Source organism: Lytechinus variegatus, chromosome 13 (assembly GCF_018143015.1).
Source record: "Lytechinus variegatus isolate NC3 chromosome 13, Lvar_3.0, whole genome shotgun sequence".
Lineage (NCBI taxonomy): Eukaryota > Metazoa > Echinodermata > Echinoidea > Temnopleuroida > Toxopneustidae > Lytechinus > Lytechinus variegatus.
In genome coordinates this window covers 18403279-18430932 of record NC_054752.1, presented here as the reverse complement: position 1 = coordinate 18430932, position 27654 = coordinate 18403279, and the positions used below count along the sequence as shown (strand labels likewise).

Genomic DNA, 27654 nt, shown 5'->3' with positions numbered 1-27654 from the left:
CTTCTCCCTTTTTCAGCGATTATGAATCGAAACCAATTAGTGAGCAAATGCGGTTTTCTGATCAAATTGAAATAGAATGGATAGGATGGGCTTATTTTCATAGATTCTAATAAAAGTAATAAATAAAGTAGGAAAGCTGGATTTTAATTCGACTTCGTTATGATAGGTCGTATGGTTCAATTCTTACAATAATTGCTTTAGGGGAGTACGAGAGAATAAACAGAAGACAGTTCAGTGTGTCAATTATGAACTTCGATATTTGCTTTGAATTTCTTTAGTAATGCTAGAAACTTCGGTCGAATTTCAGCAGGCCCGTGTTCCATAAAGACTTGAGATGATAATAACTTCATTATTACGATAATCATCATGTAAAGAGATCTCGGTCGCCCATCATAATCGATGTTCCCATTATGTTTACCATAAATATAAATTGCAAAGTTACCATACTTGGATTAAAGTTCGGATGCGGACAGTTTTTGCTAACCCAAACGCCCAGATTATGCAGAGTGTCAAGAAATGACTAAACACTGTGCAGAAACTTTCAAGAATACCAGAACAGGTTGCGAAGTGAACATTTATTACAAAATAATTTGAATTCCGCGTCTCGTCCTGCGTTTAAGGAGTATTTGCACTGCGACGCATGGTCAATCCTAGGACGCAGCAAATGCATTGAAAATGCAAAGAAAATCACATTGAAAACCTGGGAGGTCTTTGTCGAAAAGTGGTGAATCGGAACGGTAATTTCGTCTGTTGTTTCGGAGCTGACGACAAATTGCAAATATGTGGTTGTCTAGAGTCACGGACGCAACATCTGCTTCACGTCTATTTCACCGACCCTCGACAAAGACTCCATTGGCGTGAAAGATCTCTCTACGTACTACAAAACGTGCTGTTGCGAAAACTCCCTATATTGCTGACGCCTGACAAACGGATTTTACGGGACATATTTCTTGTATTTTTGGGAGGATTAATGGGGACTATCATGTCAGAAGTAATTTTATCTACTCTAATTAGAGAAAGCACTATCTATGTTAATTCTTAAGATTTGAATTGATCGTACGTCGTCGGGTGGCAGAGATGGCCATTATATTAAACACATGTTAAACTGGTTTATTGTTTGAACGATTAAAGACCAAGCATAGTTTCATGAAGATCGCTAGAAATATTAAGCCCGCAATGACCCCCAGTGTGATCACCAGTGCACCGATGGTACGACCTGCTCGGGCCACCGTCATTTTCAAGCCAATGAAACTATTAACGAAAACTGTCGGAGCCGGATCTTCAACTTCGTCGTCAAGGAGCGTCTCCTTCAAGCCAGATATGACAGTGTACCAAAAGACGTCTTTCTCCTCGGCGCGTGGAATGGGTGCTTCGGTTGGGCAGGAGTCCAGCTGGAGAGCATTGTATCGGAGTGGGTCGTAAGGTTGCCATACTGAATCAGGGTCAGTAGGATTGGCTGATGGAATACTGAAATATAACAAATGTAAAAAAAGTGACTTGGATTATGTATTGAAAACAACATGTGTGTACCTGTAAAGGTGTATTAGAATTAAGGTTCAAGATTCATAACTTTTATTCAATTTCTATATTAACAATAAGCAAATGCAATCATTTTACTGAAAAGTCAAGAAAAATATCGTTTGGGCTGAATGACAATGTTGACGGTCTCCCCAAAAGACATTTTCTTATATAGATTTCGTGAAGCATGGGGCTGTTTTTATCATATTCTAGTTCTTATTGATATTGTTACTTTATATTAATAGCTTTATGTTTAATGAGTGGTAGGTTAGATTTTGGAAACATCAATACTTAGATCATGTGTAATAATTTTGTTTTCAAAGTCCAAACTTGGTGTATAATGGGAAACAGGTAGACTCTGCCCTGTTTAGTTCAATGAATTTTAGCCAGTCTTGATTGGGATGAAAAATAAAAACGAAATAAATTATGTTATTGTCTCCTATATCTAGAAATAATGGCATAGCTAGAACCTCCAAACAGCTACACGCTGAAAATGAATAAAATGTAATGAAAACTATCTTACCCTGACTTGGCAAACGTTGAGATCATTTCCATGAAGTTGATGGCAACTTTCCTGTCGACCGGGCTGTAACCATAGCTACTCTGAAGGATCATCTGGCTGTCATATGGCCAACCAAATGCAAAGGGGAAGTCATCACCGAAGGACGTCCTTACCCATGGTGGTAGGAACGGTTGATAGACATGGTCGTTGGCATGAAAGGTCAAGGAATACAGATACATCTCCTTGTCAAATTTCGCCATCAGTTTCCCCGTCTGCATCAGAGGGAGGTTGAGCCAGATATCGCTCAGGAACTCACTGATCTGTTGCCCAACTTTGCAGTCTGGATTCGGTACAGTCGGGGAGAGCTCACTCTGTAGATAGAACATCTTAAACAGGGAGGCGAACTCGTCCCTGCCTTCGTAGAAAATATCTACAGCGTTGTCGATGATAGCTCCTGCAAAGCGTTGATCTGGGCACCCATCAGAAACAGATTCGTTAAGGTATAGAGCAGTGATGATGGTATTGTCGCATTCACTTGCTCCTGCGAGTATGGGGATTGTTTCGTAGTTACCCGAGACTAAAATGTTATCGGCAGAGTCTTTAAGGTACTTTCCGTCTATTACAGGGGCAAACGAAGTTGTAAATAAGTTGCTTCCTCCTACAGGAGCCTGTCGGATATCTGCAGTTGATTTGGTTCGAAGGCATGCGACTAGCTCAGTGTTCGTTTCTGAAGGGCAATCTAGGGCAGTCGCGAGCTGTACAGCAAACGGGAGTGGATCTCGCTCCACGATTGTCAACATAGTGGGCGATAAAACAGAGTCGCCAAGCGCGATTATTTTATGCATTAGTCTATCATTGAGTCCGTTTAATGAAATCAAGTGAGCTATTTGAGCTCCAGAACCCATTCCAAAGGCAGTGACATTGCCAGCGTCCCCGCCGAAACTGCCAATGTATCGTTGAATCCACCTCAGGGCTGTAACAACGTCCATGATACCGTAGTTGCCAGGGGCGACTTCGTCACCTGTTGAGAGAAAACCCAGTGCTCCAATCCGGTAGTTTAGAGTGACCACTATTGCCTCAGCATAAGAAGCAAGAGTACTTCCATCAAAGACAACACCGTTGCCTGAGCGGAACTGACCAGCGTGAATATAAACTATGACAGGAAGACTACCTTGTTTGGTTTCCTCTACCACAGGTGCGAATATACTGAGATGCAAGCAGTCCTCGCTGTATTCAGAAGCTCCAAGAATAGGAGACGGGGCCTGTGGACAAGCTGCTGTCGGTTCCGTCGCATTTAGGATACTATTTTCGCCCCAATTAGTAAGGACTTCAGAATACTGGAACCTCCTTTCGCCGACTGGTGCCAACGTATATGGAATACCTCGGAAAATTCCTATTTCCCGACCACCAACACCATCGTCTGCTCGGCGTAGGACGCCTCGAACCTGCCCCAACTCAGAGTTTCCACTCGTGACATTGACAATCACGAAATTACTTGTTTCTGGTTCAGCACCACGTAAGATATCTGAAGGTTGTGCGGCCAAAGAGCATGTTTCATCTTCATCAATGCGGGTAAGCTCTGGAATATAGTCCAACCAAAAGTCGACATACTCGTTCCGTAGTGTCTCACCTGTTCCAATCGTGTCAGAGATCACGAGATAACTCTCAGAGGTGTCATCGCTAAACTTGGGCCAGGCTTGGGGCTGATCGTCAGTATTTGGATCTCTGCAAATAAAGAATTGAAATACGTGAAATTAGTATATATGTAGTTTGCTTGTCTATATAACTTACGTGTCCCCCCATAGAAAGAACACCCCGGTATCGTTTCATGAAAGTTTTCAGCATTGTCAATATCCCATTCACCATGTTCACAATTCCTTAAAATCCTAAATGTACTCATCCTATTTACTGATTGGCATGCAGTAAGAGAAACATTTTGCCAAAATATAAATACGTTCCCCCCTTATTTAGGTGTGGGGGAGGGGGTAAATATCAAACATCTTGAAGAGCACTTTACAAAAATAGACTGGCTTTTTCGAGAACCATTTACAAGAGCGTAGCCATGATTTTCAATTAGGGGTTCGATTCCTTCCCTCTCTTCCCTTAATTCTCTTCTCCTTTTTCTCCCTATTTTTTATTTTTTTTGGGAATTTTAAGGGGGTTTGATTCCCCCCCCCCCCCGTTTACGGGCTTGATTAACCTAACACCAATATCACTCCCTTACATATTTTCCTTTAAAAAAATCAAGGTTCCCTTCTATTCCACTTTGTTCTAAATATATATTTTTACATTGCCTCTTGAATTATAGCGTCCCGTTCCATAGAAATGTTGCCAGTACAATGATGTATACAATCTGTATTATCTGATGAGCCATGTTAGCTTGCGGATCCACGGGAGGGGGCACAGCCGGCTCGTGCCCCCCCCCCCCCCCCCCGCTAGAGGCAGTGTTTTTGTTTTTGCCTTTTTTTTGCTTGTCAAATTCTTTCGTGGACGAAATATACTTAATTAGGGGGGATTTTTTCGCTTGTCAAATTTTTCCTCGGGAAAATGTGTCCTTTCCCCCCCCCTTGAAAAATCTTGGATCCGCCCCTGTCCACGATGGTTACAATCAGCATGATAAGAGCAAAGTTACAATGATAATCAATTTTAACGAAACGGCCCCCTGGGCTCCGTAACACAAAGATTCTGATTGGTCCTAGTCAGTCAACTGAACAAAATACGCATACACCGTAGGTCTTGATAGGTCCTTTCATTTAGCGATTAATCGCTATTCCTTGTGTTACGGATCCCTGATCATGCTGTAGGATAAAGTGGGTTATATTCACCCGATCAAAGATATGAAACTAAAATAACACAAGACACATAATCCCATTTCCCTAATGATCCAGACGGTAGTTTTCTACATCTCATCTCAGGTTATACATATCATATCGGTTTTTTAAAAACAATTTCAGGTATTCTCCAAACATAATTTTTTTGGGGTGGGGTCGAATACTTCTTACTCTCGTCAATTCTTACGTCACTGTTATTGCATATACTTAAATTAACTTGGCTATATTCACGAGTAAAAACTCCTTCTGTTGTACAAACTACACTCTAAAAGATAAAAAGGTTTACCCAATAATGGGTAAATGGGAACGTGCATGTTGCTTGGGTAAAAAGATACCCGATGATTTTATCAATTGTAATTAATGTTGCGTTGAAATAGCCAAATGTGGGTGAACAAAAATACCCGGCAAACGTGCATATTCCCTTTCTACCCGATATCGGGTATCATTTTAATCAGTATTTATAATTACCCATTTTTTACGAAGTTGGTCCAATATTGAATCATAACCTCACGAACTGACTCGGACGTACTTCCAGGCGGAGCATTCAAGGCTGTCTCTCTGCCGAAAATCGAATCCCAGAGGTAGAACAATTCCTCGCCCTGAACTGCCCTGTTTGGATCCCGAAGAGGGTCATCTATCAGTCTATAGTTGGTGTCCACGTAGTCAAAGTAATACAGATATGCATTTGTTTCGGCGCTCCTCTGGTGATTGCGCAAGAGTTGAATGGTTTTAGAAAGGTAGGACCGATCAGCGTACATATCAAACATAAAGCGTATTGCGCTTTGCGCATCTGGGAGATCTAGAAGAGGACCGTCGTACCTGTAATCGATGGCCTTCATTGCAAGTAATGCCTGGTCATCAGTTCTGTACCTCTGCCTAGTATCGTAATAAGCAAAGTTCGATACATCCTGGACAGTCTGAAATGCTTCATTGACATCGACGTACCCGTTTAATAGCGCTGCCCCTTCGTCACTGTTGACTCCCATCAGAATGTCATATTGGTGTGTAAGATTCATATCTAGAAGATTATCGAGGGTTCGAGGAAAGAAGAGCCCATCAATCCTTGGTTCAAAGTAAGCACCCTCGAGAGCGGTGTAATCGACAGCTACGATTTCTTCCCATGTTTTATTCCGAAGACAAGCTAGATTTTTTGTCCATGATCCTTCATTGCAGTTCAGGGTGTTAATGACGATATTGGACAACCTCCTAGCCTGACCCTCAAAACTGATATAGGAAGCATCGGTTGACGTGCTGCTCTGGATAATAGCTCTTTGGAACAAGTTATTATCGTTTAAAGGAGTAAGGGTCTGAGCTACAACTCCTGTAGCTCCCTCACGCCCTTGGCCAACAATGGTAATCATACTCCCATTACCATTGAAAGCTCCGATGTTATCCCGCACCCAATGTATGGCCAATCTTTGATCCCAGAGTCCGTAGTTCCCCGGTACGGTGTCATCCTCCGTGCTGAAGAAGCCGAATGTAAGGAATCTGTAGTTGATGGTGACGACGATGACGGAACCTTTGACGGCCATATCCCTCCCGATGTACTCCGATCCAGAATAAGCTCGGTATCCTCGACCTGGTATGAACAACATGACAGGCAGTTTGTTATTTTCGGTTGCTGCGGGTGGTACGAAGATGTTCAGGAAGAGGCAGTCTTCGCTTATCAACAGATCATCAAGACCTTCCACTGGTGATTGTGGACAGGCAGCGCCAAAAGTCATTGCATTCAGTGTTCCCTCCCAAGGCAGCTTGGGCCGTGGACGAGCAAATCGAAATTCTCCTACTGGGGGTTCTGCGTATGGAACACCCATGAATTCTTCCATTACGTTGCCATCAAAGTCATAATTGTTCCCTACGACCTCCCCCAATTCGGCTACTTCGACTCTCACTTGAGCAAAGGAAACATTAATGTCGATGATAAATAAAAGTAAAAGGGCAGTAACCAGATGAGAAGCCATGATTAGCAGCATTGGCAAGTCATCGACATCTACAACCTTCAAATAGCTTTAAGCGGTCGCGTAATAATTTCGGTGGAAACTCTTCAAACCTATATATGCAATATTTTAGTGTACCACACCTCTGTTACATTAAAGGTGATTGGATAATAAGTGCTGTTTCACTGTTTGATTTCACCCTTTTGTCCCGAGGAAAATGATCACCGCAGGCCCAAAGTACGTGGTATTAGCAAACATTCGGACATGTCTGGCTCGAAATGACTCTGCATCGTGCAACGTCGTGCAGATCTCTGCATACACCTTTGAAAAAAAAATGAAATCAAATAGCAGGGGTAAATATTGAATCATCCGAGAGGCACTTGTTGACCTTTGCATGCTTTATTAACCTTCTTCTCAGTAAAGCAGGAAAGTTATACAAAAACCCCCGGAAACTTCCATTTTGTAGAATAGATGACGAAATCCTTTATAAAAATGAGATGACGAATTATAATCATAAAACAGTTGTCCATTCACTCGTGAAATTGGTTTTGAAATCCATTGTATATATTTAGACGATACCACGATGAATACATTATACACCCTACGGAAAAACACAGTATCTGACATTTTTCATATTTTTTCAGAAAAGTAGTCAGTTGTCTGAATTTCATTTGAGAAAGCCACTTTCCGGTAATTGCAAAACGCAGTATCTAGGTTGTCCCATGGAAAAACGCAATACCTACATTTTGCACAAGTTGAGATGATAAGCATGTTATATATATATTATTCTTTTAAAGCTGCTTGTATGTTGTCTTGGTTAGAGCCCCTGTAGCGCGAAACAATACTGAAAACCCCCTTTTCATATTTTTAGTTTTTGAAGGATATTGGATTGACTATCAAATGATTACGAATTGGATGGTATCATTATTAAGACTTATTTTGGGCGATTTTTTTTTCAAATCTCATTTTAACACATGAGTCTATGGGGGAAATAGTTAGTGGTGTTCGGCCTCAAGAGAATTGTCCAAAAAGGTTTTTTTTTAGCAAAAAAAAATACCACAGAGGGGGATGTAGTTTGTAGCAGATATCCCAGTGTTTCTAAGCTAGTATTACATCAAGATCTAAGTACAAACTCAAAGGGATAAAATAGATAAACACGCAACTCAGAAGACTTCAAACTTCTAAATTTTAAACTTTACAAGAGTATTTTTTTTGCATATTTTTTTTACTATTTATGATTTGGGGGACTTTACCGCAGATGGCTCCCTTGTTGGTATCGGGCACCCTCCGTGTTTCTAAGCTATTATTTTCCCATTGAGTTACACATTGATAAATATTTTCGTGGTAATGAAGCAGTATAGACTGAGTAAGTGATAAGACTGAAAAGAATTCTCTTTCACATGTAGCTACTGCGTTTTTCCATGGGGAAACCGAGCATTCGCCTCGACTTTCCCTATTTTCTTCAATATCTCAAAAGCAACAATATTTCTTTTGGTGGGGGCTGAAATAGGCACATACGTATGTATTCTACAATTTGATGATAAAAGAATACTGAGAAATAGAATAGATTCGGCTGCTTTGAGAAAAACATAAAATCCTTAATATCTCGATCAACCTGTGCACAATGTAGATACATGTACTATGTTTTATCTACGGGGAGGCAGCATTTGAAAGTAGGCTATGGTGAATAACACAAAGACGGAAAAATTAAAATTTTCAAGAAAAAAAAATGGAAACGAGTCGACAAACCTTCAATAACGGTGATATTGATACAATTCTTACTACGGGAATCTTAAGATTTAATTTCATTTATTCATTGAAATAAAAAAAAGTAATGGGAATGCAACACTGGTAAATGGTAAAACCTGCGTGCGATCGGATAAGCAAAACATTACATATACTGCCCTTAGAGTACTCTTTGTCAGGAGGGGTGCATTCTTTTATTTCCCTGCCAACTGCCATTTCTTGTAACTAATTCCCTGCTATAATTGTTTCTTACAACTAAACAAGAGCTCACAAAAATTATATAGGGGCACTCCCCCCCCCCCCCTCTCCCTTAGCAGCTAGGTACGAGCTTGCAGTCGTGATTGCTGAGGAGTACTACTAATCCGAAGCCATGCATACCAACCATCGATGTCTATTTCCGAGATGAATTGAATTCATTTATTTTCCATTAAGATAACATGCAAAATCAAGAATATACAAACATTACAAAGTATGTGAAAATGAGACATAATTATATATACTTTAAAAAAATGCAAAATACTTCGTTTTATAGATTAGGAACATTGGATGCCCATGCCGCAGTATGCGTGTAGGGTTGGGTCACCCAAATAATATATGAGTCAGTAAATAAAAGAATACATAATATAGTTAAAGGGAATATTAAATGGATAAAACTTCTATCAACGATACATAATAATAGCAATACAGGGTAGCCACTTCAGTTCCGAAAACTGTTCTCCCAGCGCGCCTAATACATGTAATACCCGGCTAAGCTAGGCTATAACGATTCTGGTGCACACAGCTTTTTGAGGAATTATTTTCTGCCTGTACCCATTCACCTAGCTCACCTGGGTTGAGTGCAGCACAGTGTGGATAAATTTCTTGTTGAAGGAAAACACGCCACTCGGCTAGGATTCGAACCCACGAACCTCTGTTTGAAAGGCGAGAGTCATGAACCACTAGACCACGACGCGTCCATATTTTACTTTTTATTACTATAATAGCCCGACCCACCTACACATTCACCATGCACGTATGGAATGTATTAACATTCAAATCAGAGGTTCTACTTTGAAGGAAAATTCCCGATTTCATATTTAGGTAGTTCTCGGGAAATTAAACAAATTCTCGGAAATCCAAAAATTGAAATGTACGCAATATCTGAAAGTTACACGAACCATATAGGCCCATATCTTAAAGAAAAATTTTGCCTCATCATGTTCCGCTTGCCCTTCCAGACGCATATTGATTTTGTCTGAATTTCAGTCAGTGCGGGATAGGGGGGGGGGTCTTGATTTATTTGCGATTCGTTGTCGCAATAAACCCTGCTACAGCTACCTTGCCATATCATCTTACAAAATTTATTTAAAAACAAAATAGATGATTTCAGAAAATGCCCTTGAATTACGGATGAATGGGGAATCGTTTCTTTTGAGTTTTTGAAGCACTGATCAAAAACAATTCCTTGACTAATTCTATTTTGTTTGCGTTCATACATGCACAAAGTAGAGCATGTCGATCTGTCCATTTATTTCTGTCCGTTAACATGGTTAAGATGGCGAGAAGAAAAACGAAGAAAAGTGGAAAGATAGCGAAGGAGGAAGTTTTAAAGTGATATAGTATAGGTTGCATAACTCTCGTACCCCTGTAAATCAATGGAGGCCCGATGAAAAATAGGTCTTCTTGCCCCCTATCAGTGGCGTAACTACTGGGGGCACGTGCCTTTAATGATTAATGGACAAGTCCACCCCACAAAAACTTGATTTGAATAAAAATAGAAAAATTCAACCAGCATAACACTGAAAATTTCATCAAAATCGAATGTAAAATAAGCAAGATTATATGGCATTTTAAAGTTTCGCTTCATTTCACAAGACATGTTATATGCGCATCTCGGTCGGTATGCAAATGAGGAACTGATGACATCACTCACTATTTCTTTTGTATTTTATTATATGAAATATTTTCATTTTCTCGTTGATCATTGTCATGAGAAATGAAGTTTCATTCCTCCCTGAACTCGTGGAATTCCATCATTTTAACATTGTGTGCTTCAGGCAACGAGGTCCTAATCGTCAAATTCGACGGTAAAAATTGAAATATTGTATAATTCAAACAATAGAAAAACAAAAGAAATAGTGAGTGATCGAGTGACATCATCGACTCTCTGATTCGGATGTAACTGGCTCGTTTATATAACTATTTTGTTAAAAATAAGCGAAACTTTGAATTGTCACAAATTTCTTATTTTACACCCGATTTAGATGAAATTTTCAGCATTGTGCTTGTCTGATTTTTCTCTACTGATTCAAATCAACATTTTTCTGAGGTTTACTTGTCCTTTAACGATCATTTTGAGGTGCCGCCCTCTCGTGTGTTTTCTTTATATCGCATATCGACCCAAGCGCGTAGCCAGGGGGGGCGGTCGCCCCCCCCCCCCCCCCCAAAAAAAAAAAAACGTCCCCAAAAAGAAAAAAAAAGAGAGAGGAGAAAAGGAAAAGGGAAGGGAGGAAAGGGAAGAAAGGAAGGTAGCTTTGTGGGGTTTTTTTATTCTTTATTTTTTTCTCAAAAGAGAAACTCCTTCACTCTTCTTGCTCTAAATTTATATATGAATTTTGCTTCCGCGCTGCGCGCGGTTAGATGACAATATTGAAGTTCTCCATTGTTTCCCCACCTTTTCTCTAACCCTGTTTTTCCACCTCAGCTATGTGCTTCTTGCTAGTTAAAATTGTATACATTAGGGTATGAATTTGAGTAAGGTTAGACCGAAGTAAATATATGAAGTTATCTTTTTTTTCAATTGATCGCGCAACTTCTGGTCTGGTCGGCTCCGGGCGGGTAAAATCTTTATATCAGTTTCTGCCGTCACCTACATAAAGTCAACTTCTCCCGCTTTTCAGCTCATTACTAAACAACCATAATTTTGGGGCAAACAGGTTTCTAATTTCGTTCGTGTCGTATTAAATAAAGTACAATATTTTTTTATCAAATTGTATTAAACTTCATGTCATTTCCCTGTATACATTCATCTCCTGTCCTGTTTTGCGCCCTCAGTTTGAAATTTTGAATGACACTTAAGTTTCTTTATATTCAAAATGAAGCGCTTCAGGATAAGTAAAAAAAAAATAGGCATCCTTTTTTTGTATATAGATAGATAGTTTCAATAAATCGCAGAAGTTTCAACTTTTTGCGCACTATATTCCTTGTATATAATGAAGTTCATTATAATCGTAGAAAATCAATTGAATTAGAGCCGATTGGGTATTCATCTACATTTGATGAAACGTCTGCCCTTTGAAATTTCAGAGTTTCATTGCTCTGCGCGGGGAGGAATATCTTCTTCTACCAATCTTCTCCTCTGTTTTGCGAGTTAAAAATATGCACTGTTGCTAAATTGTTTGTAATCAATGATCTGATCTTTCCAAAGAAAGTATTCAATATATCTTTGAGAAAATCCTTTTCTCGGGACCCTTTTTTATGGCAAGAAAATTGATAAAAAGCTTTAGCTTCCGCGCTTCGCGCGGATTTATTATTATTTTAATTTCCTCCATTGTACGTATACCTCTTTTGTGCATTCACAATCATTTGAAAACAAGGTTCAAAATCGCAATATAGTCAACCGAATTGGAGGTACTACAGACAAGAGAAACGGCTCCTTTTCATTTTAATTTATGAAACACTAAAAGCTTCGCGCGGGATGGGCAAACTCCCCCTCCCTGCACCCACCCCCTAGGGAGCGCGCTTCGCGTGCATTTACCGCCCCCTCCAAAATGAAATCCTGGCTACGCGGTTGTATCGACCACAGGCATATACTAGTACAGTAGTCGCTATTTGATGCAGAGCTTCGAGGTTCGAGCCCTTGTCACGTTTCGGATGGTGACGCCGGTCCCAGACGTAAGTCAGGGGCCGCGGAACGGTTTTCAAAGTGGGGGGGGGGGGGCTGACCATGCTAAAAATTCAATCATAATGGTAATTTTTACGTTTTAATTTGTACACGGTTTTGGAAAAAAGTGGGAGGCTGAAGCCCCACCCCCCCCCCCCCCGGTTCGCGGCCCCTGCTAATAATCCGATTGATACACGTCTGACAAAATTCAAATACACACACGTCTGACAGAATTCAAATACACACACACCGCTTCACTCTCTCTCTCTCTCTCTCTCTCTCTCTCTGAATAAAAGAAAGCAATAAATTAAACATTATCGGTTGGAGGACCGGTGAGGCTGTAATTCCCCGCCCCCTCCCGCCAACCCCCCCCCCCCCCCCCATCGATCTCTCGAGCGTGATCATAGAGTTATCGGATGCGCATGCGTGACACATGTGTTAATGGTTAGGCATCTGCGGGCATAAAATCCCTTGATTTTGATAAATATTGGACTAAGAATTAAAATACCACCATGGCTAATGATGAGATACGTGAGGTGAGATCGAAATTATTTAACGTTTTATGTTTTATTTAAATAATTTGCAAGAAAATTCTAAAGGACAGAGTATGCAGGTTATTCATCACAGTCCCATACTATGATATCTGCGTGGTACCGTATTTCTGGTAAACGAGCCACAACAATGACGACGATCGACAACGTTTATTTTATTTAGTCTAACGTTAGACAGTATACGCTTAAGTTATAGATCTAGTCTACTGCCCAACTTTAGCAAAAGGAAGCAAGTAATGCATCAGTCAAATTTGAGTTTGAACCGTCTCTGAAAAACTCTGTGACTGAGTGATGTTGCACGTTCAAAATCAAATTGGCATGATGATTGGCTTGGCCTTGAACTTAGTTGTGGGGATTGAGATTCTGGGAAGAAACGGGGGGGGGGGGGGCACTCAGCATATAATTAGTTGTAGCGGGTACATGCATGTGCCGCGGAGATGACCCCCATTAAAAATAAATTTCCGTTCAAAGGGCATGACATTATGATTATAGAGAAAAAGAACAAAGTCAAAGAAAGCCACTCCAAAGGCAAAGCATACATGTACGTAGAATTTTCTTCTTATCGAGGAAAATGGAAGAAAGAAATCTGTTCCAAAGCAAAGGCAATGTTTTGCATACAATGTATTTTTTGTAACGCCGTTCCGGCCGCAAGCATTGATAGGCTTCAGTGACTTGAGCTGCATTTTTGGTGGAGAGCTATCCAACCATCGCCTCTGCGTGAGCGCACCAAGTGCCTGTGCCGCCGGGCTAGCTGCATGCATGTATGCCCGTTCCATATAGCCCTGAGCAAGTTGAGGACTCTATGATGATAATTTTTAATACTTATACATATACTTTTTCATCACGCTTAATGTTAGATCCAACTCTATGTCATGTGGCAGCCACTTAATTATGTTTATTTTCCCATATTTTAGTTTTATTGTTTCTGTTTGATTCCTTATCCAGGTGACTGAATGCAAGGACAAATTACATGAAATGGTAAGATCAAGTCTTGTCAAAAATCCATTACTTTTTTCTAAGGCCTTCTAACCTCTAGCTTGATTGCAAGAGAATTGAACAAATTGGAAATGAAAATTACTTCTCTATTCTCTTGCCAGGAAAGCTAGGATAGGGACTGATATGATTTTTTTCAGCTTTTAATATAATACTGACATTTTGTAAATTTGCAATGAAAGGGAATGATTTAGTTAATCAGTTTCTGATACTTACTAGGCCTATGACATTGTCAAAGAGTTTCCAGTGTAATTATTATTTTGTTTTGTTATATGGCATATCATTGTTCATGCATGTACATGTAGTTCTTGGAGGTGTTGCATGATGTTTGTTTTAGTTTAACAAGTAAGTTAAATTCACTACAGATTCTCAATCATGTTTTATTCTATAAGCACCAAGTTGAAAAGTTTCATAAAGCTCTCACGAGTGACTTAAGTCACTTCACAAATGACTGGTAATCCTATCTTGTAGTAATTATGGGCACCAATTTATTATTGGTGTTGATTAGGCTCCTAAGAAAGGATGAGCAGTTGTTTATAAAGTTGCTTGTGCATGTAGCCTACGAACAGCTTTATAAAACATCCAAGTGGCCTTTTCAGATTAAAATTTCTGTTAACAAGCATCTGAATGCAAACTTTATTTATCAAACTTTAAATATTAGGGAATTCACCCATAATTTGTGAAAACGGGAAAATATGATTTTGAGTTTTGCTAAATGTCAAGAACTTGGGAAGAAGCATCGTATCATATCACCGGTTTTCACTAATTGACAGATAGTCTATGTGCTAATCAGATGCAAGTATTTCTCTAGCCTAAATGTATAATGTAATGATGAAAATTACTAACCCTTTGTTTCATGAAATGCTTTCTAAGTGTGCGTAATTCATGATGCATAACTTGGGAACAGCTTTATGAAACAGTCCCCAGTGCAATAATGTGTGAACTTCAAGCAGTAAAGGTTCATAATTAATTAATTCATTATTCATTCTTTCTCCCTTTTTCTTTCTCCGATCAGTCAGAGAATCTAGTGAAAGTTGTGTTCCCACAGAAGATTCGAGAGTTAGGGGAATTAGTAGAGGTGAGAATTTCATGATTTCTTTTTTTTTTTTTTTTATTTGATTCAGTTTTCTACAAATATTATGCATCACCAGCTCTCTCGGTCCACCCTCCCCCCTTTACCCTGTCTCAACCGGTCGATTGATCAGATGAGCAACCATTTTTTTAAATTCTTCTCTTAATGTTGCTTGAAATCTGCCTCTTACATCAGTTGCTTTTCACAGCTGTATATTTGAAATAAATTTATGAGGTTCAGTCTATAATGTGTGTATAGATTGTAAAGTCCAAGCCACTTAGTGTATACATGGAATTCCCTTTTCAGGTCCCTGTATTAATATAATTAAAGCTTAGCAATTTACTATTGATCATAGAGAATCAATGCAACCAATCATAGAAATTGATAGCCTCGTAACTCTTTGTGCGCTGTGCCATGAACCCCTCTGTGCTGAATGATTTTCAGGGAGGGAAAACGATGGATTGTTTGTTCGAGCGTGAATTGCGAAAAGGTGAATTAATTGTTAATATGTGTCACTGATGCCCCAGTGAGCAGGCATTTATGCTGTGAATCACAAATCTATGTTTCAAGAATGATCTAGTTTACATAGTCTGATTGACAGGCCAAGTTTCCATGGCCATGGACTTTGTTAGCATTGGATGAATTTGATTATTACCTGCCTGCATGATGATAATCGTGTCTGTTGAATGTTTCTTTTCAGAGTGATTTGTTTAGACTAAGTCGGATGTCAGAGGTCACAACGAATATCAACATTCCAGTTCCAGCCCCAGTCGTTCTAAACCATTCTGATGATGTAGATGATGCCCTGAAACCACATGTAAATGTTTCATACTATCATTGTCAGCCAATCAGAAACAAGGATTCCAGTAGCTTATCACAGCTGTTTTTAAACATCACAGACAAAAAAATTTCAAAACTTCGTTGTTGTATTTGTTTCATGAAATAGACTTGATGACTGCTTGTTTGACACCAAGTTTATATCTAAAAATGTCACGCTTACCCAACCCAATCAAATCAACTTTCAATGAGGGAGCAAATTAAAGGCAGAATTGTACAAGTACTGAATCAAACCTCCCTACCCATAACGCTTTACCCCTTTTAAAAGGGAGTTTGGCAGTGTCAGGAAGTAACAAAAAGCTTTTCAGTGAAAGATTTCATTTCATTGATGAAGCATGCACAAAATAAAATGTGTAGCTGTTGTATTAACTGTTACTGTATTGTGTCATGTTTGGTGTCAGAGCTTGTGTAAGGTACCTACCAGTATAAAGCTGAGAAATTCTTCTTTTATACTTCTGGCAGATACTAATCATTTGATTTATTGGAACCGTAAATTTTGTTAACACATTAATACACACTGTTTATTCATTTTCAATTGCATTTGATTTAAATCTTGATATGCTTTATTTCTTTATACAGACAAAGAAAAGGAAGCATGACACAGAGAATGATGTACAAGGTAAAAAAAACAATTCAACAAGCTATAAGAAATGCAGTCATCTTAATACCCATTTTACTGCAGTTTGTCTTTTTTTAACAATAGATTGCAGTATTAGGAAAGTTGAAAAGGGATATTCAAAACTTAATCAATTTTGAATTAATTTTGAGCTCTTATACATTCAGCTGATATATATATATATATATATATATGTATATATATATAGGTATAAACAAAGTACCCTGCCCCGTGGTGCCCACCTTTGCAATGGTGCTTTACACTCACAATGCTATCATATTTTCATTACATGACCCAAATGCATTCACTTGATAATTTATGATAGCAACCTTGGAATACAGTCCCCTCAAGCTGATGCAAATTTCTCCTTTATTCATTTAATCTCTCCAGTTTGTAAAGTGTTTTCTTTGTCTGCAGATGCCAAACCTTCAATGAGCAATGACGTAGCTTTCTATCTATATTGCCTCTCTGAATTTTTTTACCATACTGATTCAAACGTTGACCTTCGACCTCTGATCCTACAGGGTGCAAGGTGTTCTCTCTGCCTGCAGGATCCGTACCGTGCAACAAGCAGTTAACTGATCTGATAGACATCCTGAAACCCAAGATATGCTGCCTCATAGAACACTGTAACACGCTGAAGATGTGGATCCAGCTCCAGATTCCAAGGATCGAAGACGGCAACAACTTTGGAGTCTCCGTCCAGGTAGGCTAATCGGTTTTCATTTACTAGATCTACAGTACAAGCAGGTTTTTTTTCTTCTTAGATTGTCAATATATGGCATGGGCTAAAGCCATCTGGTCTACTATCAATTTGGTCTTCATTACATACAGAATGAGTGGTGTTAGACCAAGTTCATTAGATGTAATGGCCCGTATTCTGAAGTCGGGTTTAGCTTAAACTCTGGTTAAAAGTTGCAGTTTAAGTATGGAAAGCCAATTGTTACATAAATCACTCACAGTATAGGTATCATATATCAGCTCATTTGGATCTCTAATCATTCATAATTGTCTAGGAAGTATAAATAGATGATTGTCTTCACCATTGAAGAATCAGGAGAGGGCACAGTAAATGTAAGAAATATACAACTTAATATTGAAATGTTGACACTTTTGGCTTCCCGTAATTTTAGTACAGAGTTAGACCATGGTGTAAGTTAAACCTGACTTCAGAATACGGGACAATGGGTCTTGCATTATTGGTTTCAGACAAACCCAGTTTTAGACCATCAGTGATGAGACCAAATGTACTATGTGGATGTAGGCCAAATGACAATTTACTGGTAATCCTCTTTGATATTGGTTGATGCTTGAGGTATCCTGGCAGAAGGGAGAGCCTAGTATTTTATGCATGCATTCGGAACCCAAATTTTCATCGCTTACCCTCAAATTTTCAAATTTTATCATTGACAAACAATGGAGAATGTAGGAAAGCGGCTTGTAAATACACAGCGAATTTATGGCATAACTCCAGTTAAAGGGCTTGGCACAGACTTTGAAAGGTGCCTTAATGTTGCCAAGAATGTGGATATAGGCTTTCCCTATTAAAACAATAAAAAATGAAAAACAACTGGCTTTGTAAATTCAAGTTCTTGTGTTTTTTTTTTTAAAGGAACAATTAAATTTTTCAGAGGGAGATATTTTTTAAATATTTCTGTATTTAATGGCTTTAAGATCTATAAATAGGATACACAATAGATACATTTAGTGATGTTTGTCTGATAAACTTTTAAGTTTTCTTTTCTGGAATACGTTCAATACTTTTAACAGGAAGACACATTAAGTGAACTTCGCCAGGTAGAGAGTGAGGCCGCTTCCTATCTTGACCAGATATCACGGTATTACATCACAAGAGGGAAACTAGTCAGCAAGGTTGCCAAGTACCCTCACGTGGTAAGTCAATAGCCAACGTTGTCGCTATGTCAGGTCCTGTGTCCGATTTTTATGTCCTGGGCAATTCCGTAAAATAATTAACCTTTTTGTATGTCCGACCCCCATTTTCTCAAGTTTTACTTCACTTCATAAACTGACCAAGTCATGGTCATTTGAGAGCTTTACAGAATGTCAATAGAACATGAAGTCAGAGACAGAAAATTTCATGAAGGCCACACATATAGGGGGTCAGATGTACATATTTAATCGAATTGCCCTCCTTCTGATAAAAGCAAGACCACTGTGATTGCTGTGGTCTAGTGTTTAATGATAATAGTTATACTTGCTTATATAGCGCTTAATACTTTGTCAGAAGTCTCTAAGCGCTCTACAGTATGCAGCATAATTACCCTGGATTTAGCAGTGCAGCTGTTACGCGTGCTGTGTTTCAAGGAATAAATTCCTGCCAGGTACCCATTTACCTCACCTGGGTTGAGTGCAGCACTTTGTGGATCAATTTCTTGCTGAAGGAAATTACGCCATGGTTGGGATTCGAACCCACGACCCTCTGTTTCAGAGTCCGGAGACTAATCCACTGGGCCACAACGCTCCACGTTTATGTCTCCGGACTGTAGATCACAAGGTTCAGGGTTCATTTCCCACCTTGGCACTGACGCCCTTCATCAACATGTATCTGTTGATCTATATTTGCTGCACCTCATCCCAGGTGAAGTAAATTGTACCCAGTTTGAATTTATTCCTCACTATGTTAAAAACTGCCTTATAACCCAGGGTAATGATACATGTACATGTATATACAGTGCTTAGAAACATGTTTATTTAGCAATTTATAAATGTTGCATATAATTACATGTTCATTGTCATTCATTAAAAATTATCTGCCCTCCTGAATGTTCAGCATTTGATACTATTTTGGTAGTAAATGTATTCAGGGCGTATACATTGCCAGAGGGTAGAAATCAATTTGCACCAAATGCCTACTAAATCAATCAAGCATTGGGAACAAGCTCTTACAAGTGGATTAAATCCTGTAAGGTCTCATCTGCTCAAATTTTCCAGGCCCCTGGGGCCTGTTGCAGAAAGAGTTGCAATCAATAGCAACTTAAAAAAAATCATGCGCAACTTGATTTTCAACCAATCAACAGCGCGCATTTGGGACTTGTGATTGATTTTTTGACTTGCGTTTAAACACAACTCTTTCTGCAACAGGCCCCTGCACACGCTGATGTACAGTTTTGGAAATATTCAATTGACCACCTTCATACTGAGGTCCAAAGTGGCATGGTCTAATTATTGTATCCCAAGCTGTATTTATGACCAGGGCCCTGTCTTACAAAGAGTTACGATTGATCCAGTTAATCGCAACTATGGATGACCATCAAAGTCAACATGTATTATTTCGTTTCTTCAATATATTTTCTAACTGATGTACAGTTGAGGCCAGAAGTTTACATACACCCAGGAAATTCAAAGAAAAGCTGACATTTGTCAAACGTCATAGAATTTACTGTATCTTATAAAATATTTGTGCTATCATGACAAATTTGATATCAAATTAATGAGTATGTCATGCCCCTCCATCACATTGCTTTGTCACCAGGAGCTGAAAAATATTTCGGTGAATTTTTTTCCCAAATAATCTTCATATTTTAGACGAATTAAAAATAAAAACTTGACAAAAACATTTCATATTTGTGCTAGTTACTTCTCAAAACAAACATTTCAGATTACGCATTTTTGTTCAGTGGTGACATATCATGATAGAAAATGTAATATAAATCATAGCTTTGACATTTATATATTTTTATGAAACAATGTTTGAAAATATAAAAACTAACAATAGAATACAATGGCATTAATATTTCTTTTTTTTTCTTCAAAGAAAATTCCACCTGAAATATACTTTGATCTCAATGGTATTCTAATCATGTGGAAGAGCTCAATATGCTCTTTCATTTGATACCAAATTCTTCATGGTAGTATTTATATTTCTGAAGATATTGTAGATTTAACGATGTTTGGCAAGTGAACGAATTTCACTGAATTCCATGGGTGTATGTAAACTTTCGGCCTCAACTATATATTTATGCATTCATTGTTTTCTTGAAAATTCACCATACTTCTCTTTGTTTACAAAGGACATTGTGCAAATTTCCTATAGAAAAAAATTATGACACTGATGGATTTCCATAGAGCAACGATTGATTGGATCAATCGTAACTTTTTGTAAGATGGGGCCCAGATGTTGAATCCTATTATCATATATTAAGAATTTCCTTCGCTAATAATTTACATGTAGCATGCAGAATGATTTCTTGATATCAGTAAATTATTTTTTATAGAAAAAAAAATGATTAATTTCCTTATTACGAATTGAAATCTTTATAACCATGAAATCAGATTAATTGATAAAATGGTCTGCCATACTCGTATGCACATTGGTATATGCTGGCTAAAACATTGAAGCATAACCCAACATTTAGAAGGAACATTGCATACTTCCGCACATCATTTGGTCAAAGTTGATTTTACACTCTCCTAAACATTTCTATCTGTTTATCTACTCTTATGCATAATTTTCCCTTTTCCCCCTATTTTTTCCCCATATGATTGTTTAAAATTGATTTTATTCAATTTTATGGACATATCACAATTATCGTTTTGATTCAATAAAACACACAATTAAAAAAATAATCGAAAAATAAATTTTTACCAAGTGATGCGGGATGAAATCCAATTTTAAAAACTTTTTCTTTTGCATTATGACTTTATAGTTGTTGGTTTTTCTTACAGTTTCCTTATTCTTACAAATTTGCTGGCTCACTTTAATTTCAGGTGTGTATACAGACTGTAACTCAGCCTTTTAAAGACTTTATCCTTATGAGGTCTTTTTTTCATGTTGGTAAATCTTTCTTCCTCTTCGTATATTTGTTCTTAGGATGACTACAGGAGGAGTGTACTTGAAATCGATGAGAAAGAATTCATCAATCTTCGTCTAACATGCCTTGAGTTGAGAAATACATATGTGAGTTCCCATTTGGTAGTTTTCTCGTAAATGCTAAATCAAAGAAACCAACTCACAACCGACAGAAACTAAGGGGGTGTTGCAAGAAAATATTTGCAATCAATTGCAAATATTCTGTTGCAATTTTATGATTGACTTATCAATTTTAGCTGTAACCAATCAGATTACACTCCTTGTTTTATGAAACAGATAAGTGATCAATCACAAATTTGTAATTAATTGCATGACATATGCTTGATTTAGGGAACAAAAATAAACTTGCAATTGATTTCAAGTTTTCTTTCAATGACTCATAAGTCATTGGAATTTACGTAATATATTTGGTCGGCATGGAGTAGGTTTCGCTATTGTGAGTTAGTGAAATTAAGGAATGAGTAGTGGTAGCTAAAAGATAGGTTTTGTAAAACAGGAATGCCTGAAAGCATACTAAAAACGGGTTTTTTTTTGGGGGGGGGGGGGTTCTGGGATATATAGTGGTATCAATATTGTAAAGATCATTAAAAAGTTATCCAGAATTTTAGAGAGTATTCTGAAGACTATATCAAAATGTGCCATCCGATCAAGGTTTTGTAGTTGTCGGTCTAGAGATGGAACTGTTCAAAGTGGATGTGACGTGTAATTGTTGCTTTAAATTAAAGGGAGTCCTACACTTAAACTAAAAAATAGTGACTATCCTTCCATAGGCTTATGCATTTTGATTGTCTTGATACCCTTTTGACAAATATTAATATATTTTGTTTGATTTATGATTTTCTTGTAGCTTTCCCTTCATGATGTGATAACAAAGAACAAAGACAAGATCAAGAAACCTCGAGGAAACAACACAGAATCAATGTACTGAGCACAACGCCATCATCATTACCAACCAACACAGTTCAACCCCTTGCCTCCCGGAACTGGTTGATCCCTGCACGAATTCTATGGGAATTACAGAGTTCAGTAATCAACAGGTTAACTCTTTTTCTACTGGTACTGTGTAATCTCTGTACAAAACATACATGAATGACAGAATTCAAGAGTCAACAGGTTAACCAATTGCCTACTTGAACTGGGTGATCCCTGTACAAGTCTTCAGGGAATTACATGATCCAGTGGGTTAAAATTATGACCCTCTGAGGTAGGACTGAGTCAAACGGACTGGTCTATTAGTGCCCAAACGATGCTGTAAGTCGCTGGGATAATTTCTTCCAGACCGATGAATTCAAGAAATAGAAACTCACGGAGTCAAAAGACTTTGACAGTCAACCACTTCATGAACTTAATTTAATTCATCTAATATAAACAGTCAACTTGGACTATGGAAATAGTCTTACTCGGTTAATTAAAGGCTTGATGTATAGTATCACATGGAGGTTTTAGACCAAGATCAGGAATTATAGGTCTTCAAGTGGTTGACGTTGACAGATGTTGGCAATATTGAATTTCCTATGCATTTGTCTTAAATTAAGCAGTTCCCAGGTCTCTGCTCAAAGAAGATTGACAGTCAGCGGTAAAAAAAAAAAATATGACTCGGCCATATTTAGTGTAATCATTTGCAATGGTGTTCTTAGGACACTACTATAGTATCAGCACCAATCGGAGATTAACAATATCCCAAGGCATCGCATTTTACAATCCACAAGCCTTGAAGTTATTAGGAATGCACAAGTATTACAGGGAAATAAGTTTATCCTCTTGGTCTTCTAGCGGGTGGTCTTTCTCTCAACCGGGACTCTCAGATTGTCACAGATAAGATGACCTGGTCTAACCATGGTTTGATCCAACCTATTTTGGTCTAAGTGTCACTTGTGCTAATACTCAATTGGTCCTACTGTCATGCCTGGTCTTACAGAGTGCTGAAGTGTGACATCATCAATTTTTTTTGTTTTGCATATCAGCGATTTTGATACCATATTTTGGTAGAGCATGATGAAAAACCCTACAATCCAAATTTGGTGGGTATCAGTTCATGGGGGCCTGAGAGATGACCTCATGAATTCACAATTAGACCATATTAAGTCAACATTATTTTCCTGGTTCCTATAGCAATTTGGAACCAGGTCAATAATACACTGATGTCAATGGGGCTAATTATGAATTCATGAGGTCATATCTAAGGCTCCCATCGACCGGTTCCCACCAAATTCTGGTCGTGGGTTTTATTATCCTGCTGTACCAAAATATGGTATCAAAAACGCTGAAATGCTAAAAAAGTTTTTTGTGACGTCATCACCTCGGTACTCTATTTCCACTTTGTGTACTTTCAGTTTCTTTGTGGTCAAATGAAAATTTGGTTGATTAACAGTTCATCAAATTATATAGACTGAGTATGAAATGGAATATTAGTAGACAATTTTTTTTAGATGGACTGGATATAGACATAACTAGGATTACACCATGTTGAATGAGACCAAATGGAAAGTGGTTTAAGTTCATGTAGGTGTAGACAAATTGGCAAACTTCTTTTACATTTTTCCAAGAGAATTTACTCTTGCTATCGACACTTATATACATTTCATATTCCTAAAGTGTTCAATTTTTTCAACAGCAACCTATGGTGTACATGGAGTTAAGAACTACCATACACCTTAATTTCATGTACTAACAGCTATTTTAAAAAAAAAAAAAACTTCCCAAAGCACCCCTCAGTTCCTTCTGGGGGGCAGTTAAAAGGGTTTTACCATTTTGCTATAAAACATCGATTGAAGTCTTCATGAGGAAGCCCCACCCTCTTATTGCATCCACTCTACTAAAAAAAACATTGATATTCCAATACCAGGCCACCATTAGTACAGGATATCATATGAATTGACCAAAGCAGGGTTCCCTCAGTCATGGAAAATCCTGGAAAAATTTGTGGTCAGGGAAAAGTCATGGAATTGCATTTACCTCTTGGCTGTGGCAGTTTTCCAGTTTGTCGTGTCTCACAACTCTCATACTCTGTGATCATACTCTGCCATTATAATTGGTGTTCATGATTTCCATTTCTTCTCACTTTTGTGACATCCAAAATTCTACATAACTCCCGGGAAGTCTTGGAAAGCAGCAGTTTAGTCATGGAAAAGTCATGGAATTCTGTTTTCAAATTTCTGTGGGAACCCTGCCAAAGTCAAAGTGGAGACATAACAATTACCCAATTAACGTATCCAATACCCTGAAATGGAGTACCAAATTGTGACCTGAACATTTTAAAAAAATTTATTAGTACTATTATTTTAATTTTCTGGCAAATTGATGAAGTCACACTTTGTTACTCTATCTTCTTCACATAAATATTCAAGATGTGTATTTTATGATTCTGAGTATTTTAACCATGATTTCTATTTCCTGTTACAATCTCATCAATCATGATGTCGTTGATATTGATCACTTCACCGTAGGTTTGTGTGTCTCTGATTTTTAACCTATTTATCACAATGTATTCATTTGATCGATTTCACACCAAGTTTTGTTTGCTATGTCTAGAACATCCCCTGTCTTTATGAATTTTATCAAAAAAATGATTTAATCATAAAAAAATCTCTTAACCTGTATACCAAAAATCACCCAGTGGTCTAGCAAGCAATGATTTGTGACACATAGCTGTTAATCCACAATATGTATATGTACTTCATTCAATTTTAAATCTGTGTTAATCTTTTGAGAGCCCCCTTCTGTCATTGTGCCATCTTAATCAGTTAGTTTTTATTTTCCCCCCATTTTTATTGTGGTGCCATGTTTTCTTCCATGTGTACATTTGAAGCAAGAGTAATTTAAGTAATAAAATGCCTGTAAACCACAATCATCCCATCATTGTATGTTTAGTGTGTGTTTGATAGTATCGAAAGTGTATCTCCTTCTATGATGCCCTGTTGTAACAAAAAGAAACAAGCAGCTTATGAACTGGGGGGGTGGCCGTTTCATAAAGCTGTTCGTAAGTTAAGAGCGACGTGAAGAACGACTTTCTTTCGTGCTAAACCATCTCCAATGAATATACCATTTACCACAAGAAAGGATCATCAGTCGTTCTTAAAGTCGCTCTTAACTTATTAACAGCTTTATGAAACACCCACCAGGGATGTAATAAAGACTGGCAAAACTCCATACAATACTGTAAAAGAAAAAAGAATAACCTAGCTCTCTAGTGTTTGATACAAGCTCTTGTATAATAGGTGGTGTAATCATGGCTCCTATAAACAATACCAGTAAACCTAGGTATTGTCTATGGGGACGGGTTACTGATTTTCCTCCCTTTCCCTTTCAATTGACTTCTTGTGTATTGTGGTTATCTCGTAAAGGTCTGATTTTTATTTATTTTTCTAGTAAACAACATAGAAAAAAGTATCTCACTTTGTGTTTTTATAAGTTTACAAATCTTTGTTGGTGCCCCCTTAGTGGATCGTAAATGAGGTAAATTTATAGTTCAAAGAAAAGGATACGTTATAAACTTTGATATATGTGTGTTCATCTGGAAAGGTTTGGAAGGAAGACAATGCATATTTAAGGGAAGTCCGGGCCAAATTAAACATGATTTTTAATAGGGGAAAAAAATCAGACGAGGAGATAGGCGATTATTACAACTATTTATATTCCACTGTCACCATCACCATATCGCTTGCATCATAACCACATTCAAAATCATGACCATCATTATCATCATAACCACTAATCATCATCAATTACCAATTTAAACATTACCCACGTTATCAACGCTACTGTATTATCATAATCATCACCATATATCCTTTCAAACCAACAAAATTTGTGGAGAAAAATATCGAAGAAAGCACAACGTTCGAATAATAACAGATTATGACTCAAAGGGAACACATCTTACTAGCCTGACAATTACAGAGAGAGCCATTGATTTTGTACACTTAGAATAAATATCAAGTAAATTGGTATACTAAACCCATATCTGGAAACACTAGCAGTCATCCATCTTGTCAGAATGCAACACCAATTGCTTAAAATTCTTGATACTGCTCAAACTGACTTTCAACTAAAAAGAAAGGGACTTTGTTTTATATGATTATCTTAAAGATAAATTCCAGTTTTGGTAACGATCTCAAAATGACTTTTTACAGAATCTAATATAATGACCGCCCAAGTGTCTGTATGAATAAAAAATATGTGCCAAAGGATTCTGGGAGAAACTGTGTAATTGCTGAGAAATAAGCAAAATAAGCGCAGATTCTGTCACTTCCGTCGGGTCTTTATTCCAACAATACTAATACACTGTCCCAAGTGTGCCTATCTGTGTTGGTGATCTTCAGTGTGAACGTTTTTCAGCATAGATTTCAAGATTTCACAAAGTTCAGTTTATTTCACATCTTCATCCTCGATGATATACTGACAATTAAGCCTGGTTTTACAGACTTTCTCATGAAATCAGTGTTTACTGCAACTACTGGAATTTCTCTTTAAACTACAGGCAACTGCATATTAAAGTCATATCACTCGACTTGGGTCAACAGGAATCTATTTGACAGTAAATTGCTGATTCCTCCAATACCAACTCGTCCACTCACCACATGGTCTACCATTCAGTTAGTGCCATTCTGCCCATCAACATTTTGTCTAACAACCATTTAGTCCAATAACCATTTGGTCCATAATCACTTCGTCTAATGACCAGTTGGTCTATGACCATTTCGTCTAATAACCAGTTTGTCTAATACCCATTTTCTTTTAATTCATTTCACCCAATTGACACTTAGTCTAATTAGACCAAATGGTTAATGTACTAAATGGCTAATGGACCAACTGGTTATTTAGACGAAATGAGTGGACGAGATGGCAATTAGACAAAGTGGATAGTGGACGAACTGATGATAGACCAAATAATAGTAGATGAGATGGTGATTAGACTAATAAGCATTAGACCAATTGAAAATCAACCAAAGTTGCAAGTTTACCTGTAGTTGAAAACCAATGTGTACCAATGACTCTATGTGTAATATTCGCACTGAAGATGAGGTATGAGTCTCTTCAAAACAATAATAAAAATAATTAAGCAATAAACATGACAGGACAACCATCAAGTGAGAAATTTCTTCTGATACATATTTAATATGAAAGCTACAATGTGTTTGTTTAATCTTTGAAATAATAATAGTGTACATTATAATCATCCCCATGAAAGGCATACCGCATTTGACTAATTTCTCTTTTCCTTTTTTCTCTAATTTTTTGCTTTTATTAATGCATCAACTATCAATATCTACAACTGGTCATTTAAAACTTCTATCATGAAGTTAATTCCTACAGAAAATATAGGACAATATTCTTATTACAAATTACTTAAATTACA

At 37.8% G+C, this 27654-nt stretch overlaps 2 protein-coding genes across 2 annotated transcripts; one reads left to right on the top strand and one right to left on the bottom strand.

The window, feature by feature from the left end:
* Positions 1-737: 737 nt before the first annotated feature.
* Positions 738-6859, bottom strand: LOC121425916. The gene is made up of 3 exons (XM_041622023.1): positions 5320-6859; positions 2042-3745; positions 738-1467 (listed from the first exon to the last, which is right to left on the bottom strand). Exons 1-3 carry the CDS (start codon positions 6822-6824, stop codon positions 1101-1103), a joined length of 3576 nt encoding a protein of 1191 aa, XP_041477957.1. The 5' UTR covers positions 6825-6859; the 3' UTR covers positions 738-1100.
* Positions 6860-12794: 5935 nt separating this feature from the next.
* LOC121425864 (proteasome activator complex subunit 3-like) lies at positions 12795-22225 on the top strand. Its single transcript, XM_041621946.1, has 9 exons — positions 12795-12932; positions 13893-13925; positions 14956-15018; positions 15713-15829; positions 16429-16468; positions 16990-17171; positions 18236-18358; positions 21297-21383; positions 22144-22225. The coding sequence occupies exons 1-9, from the start codon at positions 12909-12911 to the stop codon at positions 22222-22224; spliced, it is 750 nt and encodes a 249-aa protein (XP_041477880.1). The 5' UTR covers positions 12795-12908; the 3' UTR covers position 22225.
* The last annotated feature ends 5429 nt before the right edge of the window (positions 22226-27654 follow it).